The 17,087-nt window shown below is 41.8% G+C and overlaps 4 protein-coding genes across 12 annotated transcripts in view; 2 read left to right on the forward strand and 2 right to left on the reverse strand.

Moving 5' to 3' along the window:
* Nucleotides 1-1,085: 1,085 nt before the first annotated feature.
* Nucleotides 1,086-3,794, reverse strand: LOC110506664 (succinate dehydrogenase assembly factor 2, mitochondrial). Its single transcript, XM_021586455.2, has 4 exons — nucleotides 3,646-3,794; nucleotides 2,567-2,790; nucleotides 2,189-2,298; nucleotides 1,086-1,961 (listed from the first exon to the last, which is right to left on the reverse strand). Exons 1-4 carry the CDS (start codon nucleotides 3,670-3,672, stop codon nucleotides 1,831-1,833), a joined length of 492 nt encoding a protein of 163 aa, XP_021442130.1. The 5' UTR covers nucleotides 3,673-3,794; the 3' UTR covers nucleotides 1,086-1,830.
* Nucleotides 3,708-7,889, forward strand: LOC110506663 (cleavage and polyadenylation specificity factor subunit 7). 4 transcript variants are annotated; one of them, XM_036963161.1, is made up of 10 exons: nucleotides 3,710-3,839; nucleotides 4,405-4,545; nucleotides 4,856-5,065; nucleotides 5,237-5,340; nucleotides 5,764-5,909; nucleotides 6,019-6,373; nucleotides 6,507-6,628; nucleotides 6,801-6,948; nucleotides 7,048-7,291; nucleotides 7,460-7,889. In XM_036963161.1, exons 2-9 carry the CDS (start codon nucleotides 4,462-4,464, stop codon nucleotides 7,289-7,291), a joined length of 1,413 nt encoding a protein of 470 aa, XP_036819056.1. In that variant the 5' UTR covers nucleotides 3,710-3,839; nucleotides 4,405-4,461; the 3' UTR covers nucleotides 7,460-7,889. The 4 variants fall into 4 exon arrangements, with proteins under 4 accessions (XP_036819057.1, XP_036819056.1, XP_021442128.1 ...); XM_036963162.1 differs by lacking the exon at nucleotides 4,405-4,545 and having other exon boundaries at nucleotides 3,708-3,839; XM_021586453.2 differs by lacking the exon at nucleotides 3,710-3,839 and having other exon boundaries at nucleotides 3,901-4,545.
* Nucleotides 7,887-9,160, reverse strand: LOC110506665 (DNA-directed RNA polymerases I, II, and III subunit RPABC5). Of its 2 annotated transcripts, none has more exons than XM_036963163.1 (3): nucleotides 9,019-9,160; nucleotides 8,459-8,576; nucleotides 7,887-8,286 (listed from the first exon to the last, which is right to left on the reverse strand). In XM_036963163.1, exons 1-3 carry the CDS (start codon nucleotides 9,158-9,160, stop codon nucleotides 8,178-8,180), a joined length of 369 nt encoding a protein of 122 aa, XP_036819058.1. In that variant the 3' UTR covers nucleotides 7,887-8,177. The 2 variants fall into 2 exon arrangements, with proteins under 2 accessions (XP_036819058.1, XP_021442131.1); XM_021586456.2 differs by having other exon boundaries at nucleotides 8,959-9,087.
* A 4,910-nt stretch (nucleotides 9,161-14,070) lies between these two features.
* Nucleotides 14,071-17,087, forward strand: part of LOC110506667 (diacylglycerol lipase-alpha) — a 42,764-nt gene continuing 39,747 nt past the window's right edge. For 3 of the 5 annotated variants that reach the window (XM_036963354.1, XM_036963355.1, XM_036963356.1), the window contains exon 1: nucleotides 14,073-14,933. The gene's annotated coding sequence lies outside the window, so the exon portion shown is untranslated. Of the gene's footprint in view, nucleotides 14,934-17,087 lie in introns of all 5 variants that reach the window. The other 2 variants (XM_021586457.2, XM_021586458.2) reach the window with 1 other exon arrangement.

The following is a 17,087-nucleotide window of genomic DNA, read 5'->3' on the forward strand; positions in this document are numbered from 1 at the left end:
TGAGTTACTGAGCTGAAAGCTAATTACAGACATCAAGGACAGCATGATTGTCCATAGCTTGCCAGTGCAACCCACAATAACCTTATATAATTTAACTATTAACTGTTTTGGTGCCTGCATCTCTGCATTTAAGAGTGAGTATTGAGCTTCATGTTTTAGAATCTGCATTCCCAGTATGTTACCTTAGACCTGTGATTAGGAGTGATGTGCAGTTGAGGTGCAAAAAGGGAATGAAACAGTAGTTTTGCTTCCCCCTGGTGTCCATGCACTGACACTGCAACTCACCCAAGCACCTGGGTCGTATTCACTAGAAACCAAACATGAGCAGGTTGGGTGAAAGGCCAAAGGGGAATTGCTCACTAACAAGGAAATAAACAAACGTGTGCACAACATTTGAGAGAAATAAGCTTTTTGTGCATATGGAACATTTCTGTGATCTTTTATTTCAGCTCATGTAACCAACATTGTACATGTTGCGTTTATATTTTTTGTTCAGTATAGTTACCTCGCACATCCGTGTACTATAGTCATTATTTTCATTCTGTGTTGAAGGTCTTATGAATAAAGCCGGTGATAGAAATATGCATGTAGTGCAATGGCTTTCTGCAGGAATTGTCCTTGTCTAGGAGGGTTTCTCTGGTAAATTATGAGAACCATTAGCATTATCTGAGGGTGTTTTCACACTTGGTCCCTTCCAGCCAATTTTTTTCTCCGCTATATTTTTTGTGCAGTGTGAGAGTGTGAATAATCCATAAGAACTCAGACCACCAAAGAATGAACTCCGAAGCGAAGCGAACTTAGACCATCGCGAGAGGTGGACTGAGTTCGGTTCCCATTTTTAGGGCAATGTGAACACAAAGATCCCCAGCTTCGCTTGTCATTATTCCCGCACCACACAGTAGACTACTGCAACACCGTGTTCACTGCAATTGCCCCTCACATTGGTGCCACAAATGAGATAAAATGGTGATGTGCAGATTTGCGGGGGGAAAACATGTGCTGTTTAAGGATATTGATTAGCAAGGATGACCAGAAATGCCAAAATATGCCTGGAGTTTTTAGTTCAGATAATTTTTTGCAATATGTGATCTTATGGTTAAGATAGCTTCATGAGCTGTTTATTCAACCATGGGGTTTGAATAGTGTGAGAAGACGGCAAAATCACAACACAAGGCACAAAATCGATTCTAGCTCTTAAAGGGGCCGTAGCCTACAATGGGTGTAAAAGGGAAAAGTGGGATACCTATTCAGTTGTCCAACAATGTATTCAATTGAAATGTGTCTTCCGCATTTAACCCAACCCTTCTGAATCAGAGAGGTGCTGGGGGGGCTGCCTTAATCGAAATCCTCGGCACCCGGGCAACAGCTCTATTACAGCATTATTTAATCTGCAGTTGTTCTGTTACCAATAATATTTATATGTTAATATTCTGATTGCATTTAGTTAAAAATGAGACATAATTGTAATCTTTTAGCTTCCTAAATGTAAGTAGGTATATGGTATATTTTGTTGTCCAATAACACATTCTGACTGAATGGCTTGTCCTGCACCCACAGTGCATTGAATGAATGTTGGAAAAATATATTGGTTCCTTTCTAAACATAGCAATGTGAATGAAAAGAGGACTCTGACAACAAAATAGGTGAAGTGAACTGCCAAAAAAGCGGAGATCTCATTCAAAGGCATGGGCAATGTGAATACAAAGAGAACTGAGACATTTTGCTTCTTCTTTTTTTTATCCCAGAGTTCACTTTAAAGAGGACTGAGATCAGTTATTTTAAAGAAGACTATATGTGAAAACACCCTGAGAGGGATGTGTCAGCCAGGCTTCACTGGCTCCCCTTGTCCAGGTATTCCAGGTTGGGTGCGTCCAGCCTCTGTTCCTGATCTTTGTTCTTAGTGAACTCCTTCAGTAGGTCCATGATTTCACCTGTGTACACATCAGGTACAGGCTGGGCCTCTGTTGAGAGGAGGGAAAGACATTCAGTTAACTTCAACTGACATTTCATATAGAATGGCAAATTGGCTCACCATAACACTAAGAAAGTCAAGCAGAACAGCTTGAAAATAAGAACTATTTCTAAACAACAGTATAACTAACTGTATTATATGTATTTTCTTGCCCTGGTGTAGATCAGAGTGGATAATCACAGTTGATAAGATATGAAGCTGAACCACTCTCCTCACCTGTTGCCCAGTAGTAGATGTCCCAGTCGTTGCTAGGCTCATTGATCAGTCTGTCATACTGTCTTAACTGGTGCTCGGTCATTGTATTCAGATATTGTTTGGCAAACAGGCTGAAAGGGGAAAGACAATGATTGGTATGTGCAAGTGTATGGTTTTGAAACGTGTCCAAGACTCGGATACACATATTGTAAGTTGCACACTATAATTAAATCATGCCTCTGCCACTGACCACACATGCTGCCTGACATTAAACCTGATGGTTTATAAATTCCTTAATCTCTATCGTGGCCTCTATCATAGTATGAGCTTTGCTCATGATTAAATAGAAGACTAAAATCAATACTAAAATATATATAGTATGATCAGTGGTCCACTCACCTGAGCAATATGCAATTCTCCAGCATGCCCCTCTTTCGGCTTTGGAAGAGCAGGCGCCGTCTCTTGATGTCCATGGTCTCGCCATCCTTCTCTGTCCATGGGGGCAGGGGGATCTCAATTAGGTCACCCCTAGAGTCATCAGGTGCCTCTCCTTTGTAACCCCGTGTAGTTACTAGTTCTGCCACAGCTGGTCTCCATGACGCCTGGCATACCCCACTTACCAGCTGGACAAGATAAACAACATCCTTACCAACAACTGGACTGACTGTACACAACAACATGGATATGGTTTTAATGCTAGAAAAGTAGCTTACAATGACTGTCCTGTAGGGTACTCACAAGTCAGATTGGCAAAGGTCATAGGCTAAATCAGATGCAGAAAATTACTTTCAAACTCTGTAGTCAACTAGGTTTATGGGCTAACTTTAGTTAGCTTCAGTCAAAATAGACAGCATTTCTAGCCAGCTAGCTCGCCAGTCTTGGTATTAGTTATCTAGCTAGCTAACGTTAGCTACTACATTCAATCGACTGTCCTAACAAGTTTCGATGCATGCCCAAGTACAGTGGAATGCCTTTCTTGCAAACTCAAAGCCCAACAATGCAATAATCAAAAACAATGAGGCTAAAACTAGAAGAAGAAAAAACACGAGAAATAAGAAATATGAAGAACACAGCAAGTAAGCATACTATATCAGGTTGCAGTTGTAAATGAGAACCTGCTCTCAACTAGCTTACCTGGTTAAATAAAGGTGAAATAAAAATAATAAAAACTATATACCGGGTCAGTTCAAATACCGTATTTACAATGTGCAGAGAAGCCGGAGTGATGGAGGTAGTAGATATGTATAGGGGTAAACTGACGAGGCATCAAAAGCAGCAGTGTGGGTGTAGAGTCAGTATAAATGTATGTGCATATTATGTGTGAATGAGCAGATGATGGTGTGTGTAGGCCCATGTGCGTGTGAATAGAGACCGTACAAAGGTTTAAAACATTTTTTTGAAATACAACGTAAATTAGGATACAAGGTTAATTCAAATAGTCCGTGTAGCCTAACGTTTATATTCCAAATACGACTCACTCTTTTAGCAACGAAAGCAGACAGCATTGTGTCCTTCTTATTTGTGACTGCTGAATCCTGATGTGACTGTTCTTGTTGACTCGAGAGCAGCCGGTGTCCCAAAATCCCTGCTAGCTAAAGACAGTCACACAATAACAGGGGAACACAGCAGGAAATGTCCGCTCCAGCTTGGGGAAATAAAAGGCGCCATATTGGTAAGGGAAATTATTACTTCTTCCAAATGGTTCTTGAAATGCATGTTAAACAATAACACGTGTATCAACATGTCTCATATTTACATTATATATTCACGTATGTAACAACATATATTATTAAGCTGATAGCTAAATAATTGTTTACGGAACCTCGTAATATCATGCCTGTTTTACACGGGAGATATTTGAGATGCACTCCTCGATTCCGTTTCAGTTCTGATGTAGCAGCAACAAGCTAGCTGAGTGTTTACCTGAATGTTATCCGTTTTTGCATGTAGACTTCTATAACAATTATATCACATTTTGAAAGTATAATATTTGTTGACTTTTTAATCCGGGTTGGTAATTTATTTGTTTGCCTTTGGTATTCCGTCCACGCCAGCTTCCCTGCAATGGGAGGGAATGCGAGGTGATGCTAGCTAGCCACCTCGCTAGTTTTTTAAACAATATTGAGACGCTAACTGGATAACGTTAGCCAGCTGGACTAGCTACATCAATAAAACATAGACGCACGGAAAGGTGCAAAATATGCACCTTTAGTTATTTCCTTGCGTTTATTGCCAAGTGTCGATTGCTGAGAGAAAACGTAGCCAGAGGCTGCACTGCCAACCCAGGACTCGGGATGGCGGCTAAAGCGGCCGATGGTGGTGGTACAACTGACCTCATAGACATCTACGACGAGAAGTTCAGTCAAAACAACGGAGAGGTGAGACAGGCCGAGAGAGATTATGAAAAGAGCTGTAATTGTGAGAAGCTGAAAGTGAATGCAGAAGATTCTTGAAGTGGGAACTAAAATATCTTGTTGAATGAGGTTTGATTTTAGCATGACCAGCATGTCAACATCTTACATTAATTAATGTCAAAAATCATACTATTCAATTTCTTATCCTTGATATCAACAATACACATGTGGAGGTTATTGTTCTCTTGTAGTTTGTCGGATTTTTCATGGATGGTCATTGTGAGTGATAGACATAATCCCTCAATGCCTAGTTTATCTTCTGTCTTCTCTATAGGATGGAGATTTTGCAATGACAGCAGAGGCAAGTGATCTTTATGATGATGTGCTCACTGGCTCTGTGAGCCGGGAAAGGAAATTCTCAGAAGATACTATCCCTCTCAGCAAGAACCAGCCAACGAAAGAGGAGAGCAAACCAGCAATACTGTACACTTACAGTGGGGTGTGGAACAAGAGACTGGCTGTATATGTGGGCAACTTCTCCTGGGTGAGTCTCCCACCATCGCCATTACCTTCAATCCAGTTTGCTAATCTATTAGCCTATGTTCTGTAATGAGATACAGCCACCTAGGCCTATTACCTTTCTGTCCCTATCCTTAATTTTTTACTCATCTTCTCCCTCTTTCTCTCATTTGTACTCCTTTACCTCTCTCCTCAGTGGACCTCTGACAAAGACCTTATTAACGTGGCTCGCACCTTGGGTGTGAAGGACATTGTGGAGATCAAATTTGCTGAGAACAGAGCTAATGGCCAGTCCAGAGGGTGAGAGTTAGGCCTATCCACTGGGCATCATTCTAATCTAATGTGATCTATTTCTTCACTGTTTATTAACTTGGTGTTTTGTCATTTCATGACTGGGTCTGGCCATGGTGTTCTAGGGAGACCTGGAGACACCTATTGAGTCAAATTAGTCTTCAAATAAATATGATGCTCCAATAGCTAAGCTAAATACAGATCTTACAGATGACTACCAACGTTTTATTATTTATTATCTGTGCATGATCCAGAGCCAAAGTGTTGTCTCCAGACGCTGAAGAACTGGACAAGGCTGCTCTGGTGGTTACTGATGGCTAGTCGATTATGTTGTGAAGGCCTTTCAAAGCTCTGGAATAGCCTTTCTATAGCCTTTCTATCCAGCTGGTAACATAAAGTACACTAGTTGATATTTGTCTTTTATCTCTATAGATACGCTGAGGTAGTGGTGGCCACAGAAGAGTCATTGCAGAGGTTGCTGGAGACTTTGCCAAATTGTCATGTTAATGGGGAAAAGGTGGACTGCCGCTTTGCCACACGCCAGAATCTTGCCGTGTTTGAAGCCCAGGCTAACAAACGTAAGCACACATCTACTTACAGCAAATAAATTCGTACTCAAATCTCTCGTAAACGATATCCAATGCTGCATAGAAACAAAATCAAACTGTCCCTCCTCCTTTTCCATAGGTGTCCCCCAGCGCTCTAACTCAAAGGAGTCGTCAGATACTGGGGACAAAAACGCCTCCGTCTCCCCTCCTGTGCTCAACCAGAACCACTCCACTGTCCCTCACACTATCCACCCCCAACACATTCACAACAAACCTCCCCCTCTGTCAGTCCCATACTTTAGGCTGCCGCCTCCTCTTTTCCCTCACCTTCCCCCACACATTCCCCCTCCCCCCATGCCACACCTTTTCCCTCCACCACCTCTACGTCTACCCAGCCATCCTCCTCCCTCCCTGCATCTCAACCCCGCCTTCTTTCCTCCAGCACAACATGACAACTACAGTCAACAACACAACACACCGTACAACCGGCACAGGTGAGCTCATCCACTGTAATTTATATTATGGAATTATTTTGTATTAATTGGTAAACATGTCTATCACAAGTTGTATGGATATGTATGTATGTATGTATGACGATGATCAGTAAGGGAGTGTCTCTTTCTCTAGCAGCAGGGACAGTGAAGCGCCCACACCCCAAATGCAAGAGGGAGAGTTTGATGAGCTGATGAACAGAAACAGAGCAATCGCCAGCAGCGCCATCACCAAGGCTGTGTCTGGAGCTACTGCTGGTTAGACTCTCTCTGAAACATTCCTACATTAGACACTCAAATACAGATTCATGATGATAAATCTAATCTAGACTAGAGACCCAAAGACATTGACATGTGCAGTACACAATGCAGATCATGGTCATCTTAAATCGTGTCGTTATAATAAACTCTGTAACCTTGTCTCATGTAGGAGACATGCCCCTGGCCATTGAGACGCTTTTGACTGCCATTGCTGTCATCAAGCAGTCAAGAGTGTATGGGGACGAGCGCTGTCGAGTGCTGGTCACCTCTCTGAAAGACTGCCTCTTCTCCATCGAGAGCAAGTCTTATGGCTCCAGGTCAGTGCTGGAAAAATTGTTTGGACCTCTCATGGACAGTTCTCCCATCACAAATGGATATTGTAATGTGGCCTCACTCTTAACTTGTTCTCTTTGTAGGAAAAGACACCGTTCCCGTGACAGAGAACACCGTTCCCGAGATAGGGAGCGAGACAGGGAAAGAGAACGGGACAGAGGCAGAGGAAGGGAAGAAAGGGAAGAGTCCTACAGCCAGGAATGGGAGGCTGCAGGAATGTCCCGCCGGCACCGAGAACGCTCCCTAAGTGGGGAGAGAGATGGGAGAGACCGGGAGCGTGTTCGGGAACGAGATAGACATAGGGAGCACCGCGAGCGGCACCGCTAGGTAAGCTCTCTGGCCCTGTCGTATCTCCAACACGTCTCCCCTCTAATTCTGTAATCTACAGACTACCACCACTTACACCAACACCTCTAATTGCCAAGCACCTGTTTTTTCAGTCAACCCTTTGTATTTACGCACTCCTGACAGAACTTATGTATTTTTTTCCCCCAGGACATTCTAGGCGGTCTTTGTCTCCGTCAGGCTGAGTAGGAGGGGAGGCAGGACTTTATTTCTGAACCAAGCTGCTTAAAAGTCTGGGATAATGGATGAACTGATGGTGAGACAAAATGAATGTCCATAGTCCCCCGTTCACATTTCCCTGGTACTCAGCAGCCACCAAGCATTTTACCTTATCATAATCTTCTGATCTCAGCCATCACCAACCCCCTCTTTCTCAGTGTTCCTGTCTTTGTCATTTTATTTTTTGATTATAAATTGACGGTTTCAGGGTCGTGGCTGCAACTTTTGTTGTTTGCCACACCGACATGCACAAAGCAGAGGTACATTTTTTTTGTATGTTGAATTGTGCAGTGTTTTTTTTCCCCTCTTCCCCCTTCTTTTGTATCAAATTTGAACTGATTAAAAAAGGCTGTTAAAATGAGTTGGAACAAGTGTGTTTATTGCAAAAAGGGATTGCTACACAAGAGGACTAGGTAGTTTTCAATGCCTGACCCATGCTGCTTAAAGGGGTTCACCTCCTGTCTTGTTTATTTACACAATAATGTAAATTACATGGCTGTAGCCAACAACAAAAAAACATGTACAATTCAAACGAGGTGGGAAATTAGTCTCTTGAGGATGTCAATCCATCAGGGTGCACTGCCTCACTGGCTGTCAGCCAGGGCTTGTCTGTAAATAGGCCAGATGATTCTTGTGGTTGTTGTATCCATCATTTCTCCAGGGGTGCATAATTCAGCAACTTCTCAATGAGGTCTACATGGGCCAGCAGCATCCTCCGACAGCAATACCTCTTCAGACCAAGAGCATCAAGGGCATCACTGCCAACCAAACAAAGGGGAGCAGATAGGAGAGTTTGATATGTTTCAGGAGTAGCCTATGTAGCTATTAAAAATATCAATGAAATAAATTAACACAATATATTTTGAGAAAGGGATTAATCTTAGGGAAATACAATGTAAACAATGACCACAACAAACATGTGTCTCTCACCCTTCAGTGTATTCAGCTTGAAGGAGGCCAAGGTACGCCTCCCATTTATTACCAACGATTTTCCCACAGGTGAAGCACCGGACCGGGATAATCATTTTGATTTCTTTCGACTGAGGCCCTGAAAATAAATTAGAACAGAGTAACGGAATTACGAAAAATGTATGCACTCTGCTGTAAATTGCTCTGATTAAGAGCGTCTGCTAAATGACAAATAAAAAAACGTAGTTAATGTTAAGCTAGCCAGCCAACGGCGGAATTGTGGCGTGAAGAAAAAGGTAGCTATAACATGATAAATGCATAACTGAACGAAACCGCATAGCCTATCAATTTGGTAGATAACTTGACAGCTATGGTTTACTGACGCTCAGTCTAAGCGTGGACATGTAAACAGGCGTGCTAGCTAACGTTACACTGTACTAGCTAGCGCACACATTTTCAAACCCGTTGCATTTAACTAGCTAGTTAACCAAAACGTGTTAGAATAAAACAGCCATGTTTACCAATGTGTTTTATATCATGGCTAAATAGAGACTCAAACAATAAAGTAGTTATCGACTCACTGTAAAGTAAATGTTCTGCAGTAACCCTAGCAAACAGGGAAAACGCGCGTCGCTCCTCCCTCAATACTGGGGCATGTTCAGGGACTGCAACGTTACAGGGGGTTCTAGAAAGGTTTGATTGAATGCGCTGCGCCTCATTCATAGCTCCATTTACCCCTCATTCATAGCTCCATTTACCCCTCATTCATAGCTCCATTTACCTTAACCTATTGATGTTTTCATGGTACACATTCGATTTTCCGAAGATATTAGGGCTCTGTTTAGAATATGACTCTCCCCTCAGTTTTTTCATTTGGACTAGTCCAATACTAGATTCACATGAGTCACATCTGGAACTGGTTATCTCTTTGAGAATTTTAAACAGCACGGTGTTTAGAAACCCTATTGGCCAGCATGGTAACATTTAAAAGCCCCTGGATATCTCCTATTTCTTCTTTATGGCTTCTACAATTTGTCTCCTTTTCATGACCGCTAACATGTGAATGGTGTACATAATACAGCCAGTCAGTCCTATTCATATCAGTGATGATGGAGGAAATGAAGCAATGAAAAGAGTGCATCATCCTCAACACAATGAACCCTAGCTAATTATATTGGTGGAGAGTGTAGGACACAAAATATTCACAGCTATCAAAGAGATCCTTGAGTCTATGCAAGCTGGTTCATTGCCTTTAATAAAGGTCAGGTCAAGTCACAGGACAACCATTTGGATTTACACAAGGAGCTTTGGAGTCAGGGGAGGGAGTGTGCAAGAGGGAAAATATGTTATATAGGGAGCTGGGATATCAAGAAATATAGGTTTAATCGTCATCATCATCTGGTTCTCATTCTCCATTTACAATAGTATTACCCATCAACATGTCACCATCATTACCATTATTTTAATATCACAGAGAACATGTGCTAAAATGTGGAGTCCTACTGGAATTATTGCATTTATACGCTCTTTGAGACCAAGGAAAATAACTGATAGATGTGATTTAGTACTCTGTGACGTGATGACTAGGCTATTTGAACATGTATCTGCAGAATATGTGTCTGTTCTGTGGCTGTGCTGGAGGTATTGATATTGCATCATGGTATGCTACATGCCAGGGTTCAAGCAAGATGTTTGATTGGGTGTTGAAAATCTCCTAGGCCTCTGATAAAAAAAAAAACCTGTTTGTCTGTTATCAAAAATAGAAGTGCTTCTCTATAATGAATAGGGAAACAACAGAAGAAACAATCTCAGTTTATCTACTAAATAAATCCAGCTATTTCTCTACTCCCATCAATAATGCATGCTTTCTACTTGGATTCTAGGTCTATCAAACTATCAAAAAATATTAATGTATTAGAAAATAAACCGTAATGCATGTATTATCATCATTTCATCATACTTTCAAGGCTTTCCTGGAGGTTGGATATGGATGTAATATATTTGTGTATATGCTGATTTGCTGAGCATGACTGATCTAGCTACTACATACATTGGTACACCACATATTACATGTAGAATATTTTCATTCTGAATCGAAATTCATACATACAATGTACAGTACTATTACAGTAGCTGCACAGTCTCTCGCACTATCACTCTAACATGTATGGTCTTCAAATAAATAGAGGAATTTCAGTGTACTTCCTGAATTGACTGGAATTCAAATGAAATTGACCCCAAACCTGCTAGGCACTCACAATAGTATGTTTAATATACTTCATACTTCACTTCATATGACCTTTTTCAAATCAAACAATATAAAGTTACTGCATTTCTACTTCTAACTTATGTATTAGTAGACCCAGAAACATCAAAATGTTTATCAGTGAATACTGGATAAATAGGGTGTTCAAGTACTGTGTATATGTGTGTGTCCAGTGTAACTGTTGGGAGTGCATTTGTATGGTGATTAAAAGCCTGTAGACCTATAAGTAGGTGCAGTTAGAGGGGTGGAGCAAATTCATGCGTGAGTATACTAGCAGGGGCCCAAAAATATATTACTTGAATGTTCACTGATGTTTATATTCACTACAAGTAAGGTCAGACTGAATTAAAGTTAAGAAGCACAGTGGCTCCCCATAACCCCATCTCTACCAGCTGCATGATAGTCTATGAACCAATCAGCAAGTGACTCGTTAACCCATCGACCAATAGGTTTTGATGATGAGGGGTGGTGGTTAATTTCTTCGTGCCAACAACAGTGCCCCCAACAGGATGGCACCAGCAGCGATGATGGCACCACCAATGAGGAAGGGCTTCAGGCTTTCCAGGGAGTCCGTACTGGCCTCTGCTGCCTCCTCCCCCTCTGGTGCCCCCTCTGGTTCAGCTGATCCATCCTCCATTTGAGGCTCTTCCACAGGGGCCGCTGGGGGTAGAGGCTCTACTTGAGCAGGGTCAATCTTTTTAGGGGGAGCTGCCTCCTTCTTCTCTGTCTTCTCTGCTTTAGAGGATGCCTTGGGCGCTGGTGCCCCGCTCTTAGCCTTGGCTTCCATAGGATCCAGAAACAGAGGTGGGGTTGGTCAGCTGCTTCACTGATGGAAAACAGCAAACAGAGGCAGACAGATAATCACACAGATTAGACTCTGTTATCTCCTCTACTGTCCCTTGGTGTTATTATACCGACAAGGAGCATCAACATACACAGGAAGTATCATACACCTCCCTATTCACTGCAGAATGAAGTAAAAGCCTCATGTCAGTAGGGTCATCATGTGACCTTCACAGACAAGATGACAAACAGAACCATATTGTCCCTGCTATATACATTATCTGGTTTGTTTATTACATTTGTAGAGCAAACTTCCAGTGGGTGGAAGCAACACTTTAAGTCCAACATCCTGTCAAGAGCAATCTCATGGGAAAGTTAACTGCACGTTTTGTAACAGACAGAGTAATCATGCTGCTGCAGCTGCTAAAAAAAGATCCCATTTGACAGAGGCACAGAGGTGCATGCATGTCTTCTGCACTCCCCACACGGTCTGACACAAGTGTTAATCCAGTCTCAGCATGCAATAAATATTGTCTCTGTATATTTCTATATTTTTCCCTCTGTCTCCCTGTCTATGTCTAAAATGGCATGAGTCATACAGTGTGTACTGTTAATGGAGGTCAAGATGGAGGAAAGCAGACAGGAATAAGGAGAGGAGAGAGTAATAACATAGTGGGGATACAGAATTATCCAAAGGCAGGAAAATAAGAAAGAGAGAGACGAATTAAAGAAAAAACAGAGAGATACTATAATGGATGTATCTGAGGATGCTCGATGCTGGCACAGGATATGAAGATAGGAGCTGCACAGGCCGTGATAATCCCATAGACCAAAATACTGAAATTGCATGAAGGTAGAAATCTGGGAGTACATACCCTCAGGCTATTCTGTTCTCCTCTCCAACAGCTCTGTAACAACGGCCGGAAGGATGGAGAAATGGAATTGCTGCTCAAAGACTGTCAGAAGGAAATCAGTAATGTCCTCAAGACAGAGCGAGAGTAAGTAAAGAGATGGAGGGCACAGTGAAAACAGAGGGAGGTGAAGGAGAAGGACTGGGATGTACCATCTGGGCTGCAAACACTGGGGGTGTCCATATCTTTAGACTGAATTGTGTCTTGGGTCAATTTACTGTATCTCTCTGCCTAGCCCTAGAGCTTAGGATGTATTTTTTTAAATAAATGCTTGTGAAATTCTTGTAGAAGACTACTATAATAATTATAACAATAGTGATTAAATTGTATAAACTGTATAAATATTTAATACAAGTCAAAGATTTGCATACCCAATGTGTGTCATCATGCTGCCTCAAAATGTGTGTGTTTCTGAGTCACTGTCACATTTGTAAAGGGGCAAATATGCTTGTTGTTTGTGTGTTTCAAATGTTATCTCAAGTGTGTTCAGTACATGGCTTCAGTTGAGTACTTTCTTGCATCACTGTCCCTGACTGTATCTAAATAAAATATATCCCTGTGATGCTAAGGGGATGACATCACTCAAATAATACAGCCCTAGTTCAGTCAAATACTACTGTATGCCTACATTGTCATTTTTGTCATTTAGCAGACACTCTTATCCAGAGTGACTTACAGGAGCAATTAGGGTTAACTGCTTTGCTCAAGGGCACATCAACAGATTTTTCATCTAGTCTGCTCTGGGATTCAAACCAGAAAGCTTTTAGTTATTGGCCCAACACGCTTAACCGCTAAAAATACCTAGGATACCTACCTACCATTCCAGTATGATTATTTGTATCCACCCATCAATTACATATGAGATTTAAAAAATAATAAATTAAATATTCAAACTCGCCATTAGATGTTTTCTGGCCCTGGCTGCTTTTGTCTTGCTTTTGACAATTCAATTATAACATTTAAACCTTTTCTCACCACTGTAGTAATGCATTAAGGTGGTTACCTCCATGTACTAATAATATATATAATATATATATCCTGTTTCTATGGGAAGAAACAGGATATAGCAGGAAGACTTATAGTAGGAGGAACATCCTGGCAGATGCCTACAGCAACATTTCTGCATTCCTAAAACACACAGCAGTAATGTATGACATTAAAAAGCATGGCCAGCAGGGCTCAGTCAATAATCAAATAAATGTCAATGCCAATGCCGACAGTCAGGTTTTGTGCCTATGTGCCTGTGCCTGTGCCTTGTAGCCTATACTGTAAGATGGGCTGATGATTGTGTGTTATATACAACAAACTTACAACTCTGAAAATAAGTATCCATTTGGCATATCAAGTAGGACTATTGTCAGCAGTGTCAACATTACTAAGAATGAATATTTCAGACAGCTTATTTCTATTTTTGGGTGATGTCTGCCATTGGACAGATGACCCAAAGCTCTTGGAGTCGCAGCAGACTGATGACTGTAGGGTAGCCTTCCCAAGTTGTGTAGACTAATAATGTTTGCCTATTTATGGCAAATACATTTGGCTAATTATGTGCCTGTAATAATATTTGTTTTGCTTATGTTTTAAAGAAAATGTGGTCAACCCATGTTTTGCATTTAGAGCCAGTCCGCGCGCAGGGCACACCTATTTAATAAAGTCTAGCTCAGGAAATGACGTGAGTCCACGCCCAAACTCTATAGTTGGAGATTCCTCGATATTCACAAGCCATCAGTCGTGCATTTCACAGAATGCCAGCGATTAATACAGTGTCTACAATCGCCGAAGCCTGCGAGAACGACGCAAATCCAACTGGCTCTATTGTAGGGTGATGGATGACGTAAAGTTCCTACGTAAATGGCGCAGTGGTGATTCGGTTTTTGATCCGCAGCTGCGGAATATGGAATGGGAATAGAAACGACGTATCTTTTCAGGGGTAAAAATTGGTCTGACGGCTGGTATTACAACAACCAATTTATCGGGACAAGCTACTCCTGTAGCCCGATTGTGATCGGGAGTTGTCCGGTTGGTTGTCACATATGATACACTCAATATAAAAACATTGTGTAGCGATGTATTTATTCAACTTCACTGTATGTCAGTGAGAAACATTGTATGGATGAACCTCCCGGCACTCCTACATGGCGTGAAGAGACATCGGGCAGCGGATATCCTACATATCGACGACGTGTTGCAATTTATCAAATAATCAAGACCTTGCATAGCAAGGCAGAGTAAATGGAGCGCGTGTCTGCACGGTTTTGACTCTAGGTTACGGTATGATCCAGCTGCGAATCTTATCTGATTGCCTGGCCCGGATTCCTGTGGAACCTTTCACTTGAAGTACAGTGGCTGGATTCATAGGGAGGTACGTGTGTGCTCTGCCAGCCACGGTTCAGCGCAATATTGTCGCTGCGGTATTTTACAGGGTTTATCCCTGGCAGAGCACTGGTCCAGGTCCGCGTTGAGGTGGACAAGAGAAGGATGGGAGAACGAACAGAACCGATGCAGTGGGTCTTGGCAAGGCATCGTCACAATACAGGTGAGAAAGAAGCCCAACGGCCGATCAATGTAATGGGATGGGGAGGGGTGTCCTACAGTGACAGCGTGAATTTCTTATCTATTTAGACAATAGCCTTTTCTAAATATCAACTGGGGTAGCAATATTACTAATACCCCCTTTACCTACCTTGGTGATAAGGAAGTGATAGCAGAGATTAGGCAAATCCGGACATTAGGTTATATGGCCCAACAATTATTGACCGTCCATTATTGATTTAAGGAAGGCTCAACCCACAGCAAACCTCGAAGATTAGGCTAGATGTTTTCAAACCTTTCCTCGACCATGTCTTTACTCCTTTATTATTGCATCATTGTGGAGTCTTTCTGCAGAATGTCCAGTGTTTTTGCATTCCACTCAATAACCCTTCAGGACAGGGCAGGCTATGATGCTCATGTGCAGGCATGCAGCAGGCGGAGAGAGACTGGATGAAGAACATGTAGTTCAATGTGTGAAGACAGAGCCTTTTATCAGCCTCATAGCTGGGCCTACAGAGAGAAACGCATGTCATACCAATAGAATGAATGCCCAGTCACAATCACTTTATTTCCATGAGTGCCAAAATATCTTCCCTAGGTGCTTTGCATGTTTTCATGAAGGCTCGAACATGGACAAGTGGATCATGTAAGCTATGTGAGTTTGTATCACAGGTGTATGTCTGTGTATCAAGCATGATCTGTTTGCAGTAGTGTAAAAGTGATCTAAGTGATGTCCTGAAGTTGTTACTACTTGGGGAGAGTTTTTATGAATGTTGTGTAATACTAGGAAGACAAAAGCCAATGGGCAGAGAGATGCAGTGTACATGGATTACGGTCACGTTCAGTGGATTTGAGCCGATTTGCCCCCTAAAGTAGGTTTAAATCCCTGTAGTAATCTCACATTCAGACTCAGTTTTACCCAGCGGCGTATTCATTATGCCGATTCTAATGCAAAACGTTTCTTAAACGGAAGCAACAGGAACGAAATGGGGCAGGACCTATAGGGGACCTACCTGAAATAAGCTTTTTGTGCATATGACAAATGTCTAGGATCTTTTCTTTTAGCGCATGTGAGAAGAGGACAGGTTTTACTCACTTTTTCCTTCTCAACCTCTCCCATCGTTTATTGAACAAGCTTGATTTCAATACCTGAGTTGAGACTGGAGTGTGTATGTGTGGTGTGTGAGATGTATATTCATGTTGCACACGCACAGATCTGTTTCCATTAAGAGGTGTTTTTGCTTTGGTCATTTCACAGCAACCCTTATCCCTAGCCAATAATTCCCATCACAACAACCAAGTGTCACATTCTGGACTTCATGACAACAATTTACACGGAATTCGCCAACATAAAAGATACAACTTCTATCATGCTTTCAGATTGAATCTAATATGGGAAAGATCACACTGGTGGTATGGCCATATTTGAAATGAAACTGCTTGTCTCAGAAACCTGGTGTCCCTGTCTGACAAACACAGCCGTTTAAAAGCCTAATAATCCATTAGATCTACAGTAGAGGGCTAAGAGGTTCCTAGCCACAGTACAACAGAATACTGTCCGTTTTGTTTACACCTGCTTCCACTTACTCTCTCCCTGCTGACTCCTCAACCCCCACAGAGTACCTCTCCACTCCTCCTCTCCTGACGGTTGTGTCTTTCATAAAGTGTTTCTGAAATGGCACCATATTCTCTACAGAGCCCTACGGACCCTAGTCAAAGGTAGTGCACTATAAAGGGAATAGGGTGCCTTTTTTTGACACCCTCAATGTGCCAAACCACATAATGTGTGTCATTGACGGTTTTTGTATTCAAAGAGGGAGAGGTTTTATCTGGAGTACTGTGATGGTCATGGCATGTTTGGACTACAAAGGGACTGTAAATGATTGACTAGCTAAGTAATTTACAGCTACAGTTTATTAGGAGCTTATCAAGTCACATATGATCATACATTAGGACCAAACATTTGGTCCTAATGAGAAAGAGAAAATACATACATTCAGAGAAATACATTTAGTTTAACAAGTATTATTTTTTTCTTAAAAAGATGGTCAAAATTATTGCCACCCCTGTTTTCAGTATCTCACCCTGCGAGAATAACAGGACTGAGCGTTTTTGTTAAAATGTTTAATGAGATAGGAGAACACATTGGGAGGGATCA

The sequence above is a fragment of the Oncorhynchus mykiss genome, chromosome 26 (genome assembly GCF_013265735.2).
Source record: "Oncorhynchus mykiss isolate Arlee chromosome 26, USDA_OmykA_1.1, whole genome shotgun sequence".
Classification (NCBI taxonomy): domain Eukaryota; kingdom Metazoa; phylum Chordata; class Actinopteri; order Salmoniformes; family Salmonidae; genus Oncorhynchus; species Oncorhynchus mykiss.